The 4,195-nt window shown below is 32.1% G+C and overlaps 1 protein-coding gene across 2 annotated transcripts in view; it reads right to left on the bottom strand.

Annotated features, from left to right (window-relative positions):
• Window positions 1-937: 937 nt before the first annotated feature.
• PAN2 (PAN2-PAN3 deadenylation complex catalytic subunit PAN2) overlaps window positions 938-4,195 on the bottom strand; it is a 41,336-nt gene continuing 38,078 nt past the window's right edge. For both annotated transcript variants that reach the window (XM_070131055.1, XM_070131056.1), the window contains exons 23-24: window positions 4,005-4,114; window positions 938-2,073 (exon numbers count right to left, since the gene is read on the bottom strand). In XM_070131055.1, coding sequence (XP_069987156.1) covers window positions 1,895-2,073; window positions 4,005-4,114 — 289 coding nt within the window. In that variant the 3' untranslated portion in view covers window positions 938-1,894. The remainder of the gene's footprint in view (window positions 2,074-4,004; window positions 4,115-4,195) is intronic.

The following is a 4,195-nucleotide window of genomic DNA, read 5'->3' as shown; positions in this document are numbered from 1 at the left end:
GTGTGTGTGTGTGTGTGTGTGTGTGTGTGTTTGCTCATCTGTTTATATTCTTTCCTCTGATAAAGAATCATGACGCTTCTTTCTCGTTACTAGATCTTGGCCTTTTAAGGTAACTTAGTGGGAACATAGATTTATCTTTCCTAGAGATGAAAAAAGTAACCCTGTATAGTGTTATAATGTGTGTTTACATTTAATTACAAAATTAGTGATTTGAAAGAATTATATATGTCTTAAAGATTTATTATTATCTATTTATTTTTATCATCTTAGTAATCACCAGCATCATAAAAAAATTTGTTATTATTTATTTAAATAACTAAGGATTTCTTTAACTTTCCTTCGAGATAAAAGAATTTTGTTGTAATGATATTGGGAAAAGATAATTCTATTGCCATTCTCAAACATTCATTATAACATATTTGTGAATTTCCTTCATACATTTCAAATATACCTTCTAGTTCGAAATTGTATCTTCACTTATTGAAAGAACTGACCATTAAAAACTCAAATTAAGATGACAGTTTACCTATGGTGATTAGTTTTTTAAGTAATATTATCATTAATAATAATGATGATAATGATCATAATAATAACAATAATGATAATGATCATAATAATAATAATAATAATAATAATAATAATAATGATAATAATAATCATAACAATGATAATGATAATAACAATGATAATGATAATAACAATGATAATGATAATAATAATAATAATAATAATAATAATAATAATAATAATAAAGATAATAATAACAACCCTAAAACAACAATAATTACAATAAAAATAATTCATCTATCTACCTCTAGAAATAAATTTTGTGCAATTATCTGTATGCTTGTGTGAGTGTATGTACTTGTAAGTGTCCTAAACATATTTCATTCCCTTTCTCTTTTAAATTTACAAGTATTTGGAAAATGAAAATTCCTTTAAAGCCCTACCTTTTATTCAAATATTATAAAACCATAACCTCCTATATTACACAACTTCAAGTACATAATGCCGTGATAACATTTTCTTTCTATAAAAATATATATGAATAAACGATTAGGATGATTTATAAAAATATAACAAAAAGAAAACACTATATTAAAAAAAAAGATAACATTTTCTTTCTATAAAAATAAATATGAATAAACGGTTAGGATGATTTATAAAAAACATAACAAAAAGAAAACACTATATTAAAAAAAAACATGCACATTCAAAAATGATTTTGTTAAAACATCAGTTAAATACACCTGCAGCACTTTTCGACACACTGGTATGGCAGCCAAAAACATTAATAAAAAAATAGGTATTAGTGTTCAATAAATGTTATTTATTGTCTTTCTTTCATGAAATTGAAAAAAAAGTATAAAACATCACAGAGGCTGAGTTATCTGTTCCAAAAGACTGTTTAGAAAATTTTGATTAGATCTTCTGGACTTTTTACTTTCTTTTCTTTTTTCAACAACGTTTCTTTCCTCTTAAAATCAAGTTGAGAGAGTATATAATTCTGAAATATATCAATAAAAGGGGAGGGGGGGGAGAGTATTGTTATCATATCACTCGCCTTTTTTAACGGTCACGTAAATGTAACTTGCAAAATTGAGATCAGTGAGGTATATCATTCATCGACAACTGGGGCTTAATCCATTCTCTGTGCCGGGTACTTTGCCGACATATCCTGGGAACCAAAACCTTAAAATTTGTTATAAAAAAGTAATGAATAAAAAAAATAAAATAACTAGCTCCTTGCACATCCCACCTCAGCAGGTTATCGCAACCCTACAGCTTTGTACATATAATTTCTCTTTGCATCATCGGCATTTACTGACTTTCGGAGATCACAATGGTGTGGTTCTGACACCTCTTCCAGCTGAACAAGAAAGTGTGACCCCACTCACTCCTCCTCTTCTTCCCCTGGGACCTTCCACTGGGCTTTCTTCCCCGCCTCATAGAGATTCTGCAGTTCCATCACTAGGTCTCCACTGGCCTTTAACTGGCAGTATTTCTGATACAGCGCAAGGGCAGTCCTGGCGTCCTCAATGCTGTCGTGAGTTACACTCTGGATCTTGAGTTCTGTAGGAAACATGAAGGTACTGAATTAATATCTTTGGGTCAGACCAAGAGTGAGGAGGAGGGTAATCTTGATACAGTTATAATCTGTCAAAATACAAGATGTAATATATGTTGTGAATAACTACGATATAATCAGTATAAATCCGTTGTTATAATCTTTATGAAAAGCCTTATCATAATCTGTACAAATCCATTGTTCTATTATAAGTTATAACCTGTATAATACATTACTGCCTATCAGTGAAATTATCATTGCAATTTCTGTGCATTTAGAAACTATACAATCTCTTCCCATGTCAATCCTGTAGATGGTGTGCTTGACATTACCGTTAGTCAACAAGTATGACAAGCCGCAACACCTTAACAAATGATAGCATCGGTCCATCACTCAACTGACACCTCCAACGTGCTTGCCATCTCCATAACCCCATCAGCAAAACACCATCCTTGCTAAATAAATGGTATTCGCCGTAGATGTCTTATACATGCTATGAAATATACCGCACTGAAATTAGTCAGCTTGCTATGGAGCTAAAGGTGATATGTAACACTGCAAAACCTGCCTAGCTGATGTAATGTTAACATGATTGATGTTGCTGCACTAAGGAAGTCAGCACATCTCCCTAATGTGATTGAGGATGAAGTATTTCCATCTGACACAGATGGATGACACAAGCACTCCTAATGGTAATATTCTTAATGATGATGCTGATCATCTCCATAATCCTCCCACTGAAGAGGCTGTAAATATGTTTGCTAGGTAAGCAGATACCTTAACTCTATTGTGCAGTATCAACATTTTGTCCATGTCATTTTCATCAGTGGAAAAACATAAATGGATGAACTTGTGATTATCATGACACTATACATTGTAATGAATAATTGTCATATACCCTAGGATCACTACATTGCACAAGCAGGAAATAGAGAGAACAAACAAAAGAAAGAAGAAGAAGAAGGAAAAAAACATTGTAAAGGCAAATCTCCCTGGTTTCTTGCCAAGCTCATGAAACTATTCTTATAGCTTCATCAGCAATGTTAAACCTGTAGTAACTTGACCCTGAAGAGCCATCCTGTTATCCAGTACCCTATCTTATTCATGAAGAAGTAACAGAAGTGATACCAAACATAAACAGAACTCTTATTGTAAGGCAAAAACATTCAGATAATATCTACAAAGTACATGAATAAATAAAGAATTATTAACACTTCAGAAGTAATGCATTTACTTTAAGTGAATACCGAAAATATGAGTATATGAGTGTGCAAGGCAGAACACTGCAGAAAGTAATTCTAATTTTTTGGGGGTGCACATCACACAATTTTCATGACACCAGCACTATAGACAATTTCATATTTATAAGTTTATATTTATCCATGAACATATATTACACTAGCACTATCAAATTCTATCATGACATATTGACAAAACTGTGGATATTATTCTGTTCCACAGAATTCTCATTCCTTTCCACACAAGAAAAGGTAAACTAATAAAACTACCATCCTACTACAATTATAAGTCTATTAACAATCTCTTGTGTATGGCACCAAGTTCTAGGGCTACAGTTAATCACAATTTTGTTGTGGACATAAACAAACAAATATTCTGTAATAGGAGGAAATATATGATTAATTAGAAATCACTAGTTCTTAATGTAAAATTTTCAGCCAGCGACCTACACAAAGCTTACAAAAATGCAAAAATATGATAGTGGTTTGTGCTCCACGAAGTCTAATGTATAATCAAACGGACTTCTCAATACCCTCATGCAAGAATCTTGGGTATGCAAATCATTACATACTTGATCTGCTTCACCACCTTCAACAAATGATCAGCAACCACCTCTTACAAACCCTCAAAGGTTGTAGAAAATAGAAAAACCAAAGAAAAAGAAGAAGAAAAAAATATTTGATTTCTAAACTCTTACTTAAGAAATGCCAAGCCAAGAACTTGAGCGACACCATTCGATTATGCGACATGTGGAAGAGGTGGACGGTGTCTATCAGCTGGCTCATTGGCACTGTCATGTTGATCACCCTGGAGGAAAAAGCAAAATTTTGACAGTAAAAAAAAAAGGAAAAGAAGAAAAAAGTGTGATTTCAGTTAAAAACTGATTTT

The sequence above is a fragment of the Penaeus vannamei genome, chromosome 16 (assembly GCF_042767895.1).
Source record: "Penaeus vannamei isolate JL-2024 chromosome 16, ASM4276789v1, whole genome shotgun sequence".
NCBI classification, from domain to species: Eukaryota; Metazoa; Arthropoda; class Malacostraca; order Decapoda; family Penaeidae; genus Penaeus; species Penaeus vannamei.
Note: the sequence above shows the minus strand (reverse complement) of the source record. Positions and strands in the feature narration are given on the sequence as shown.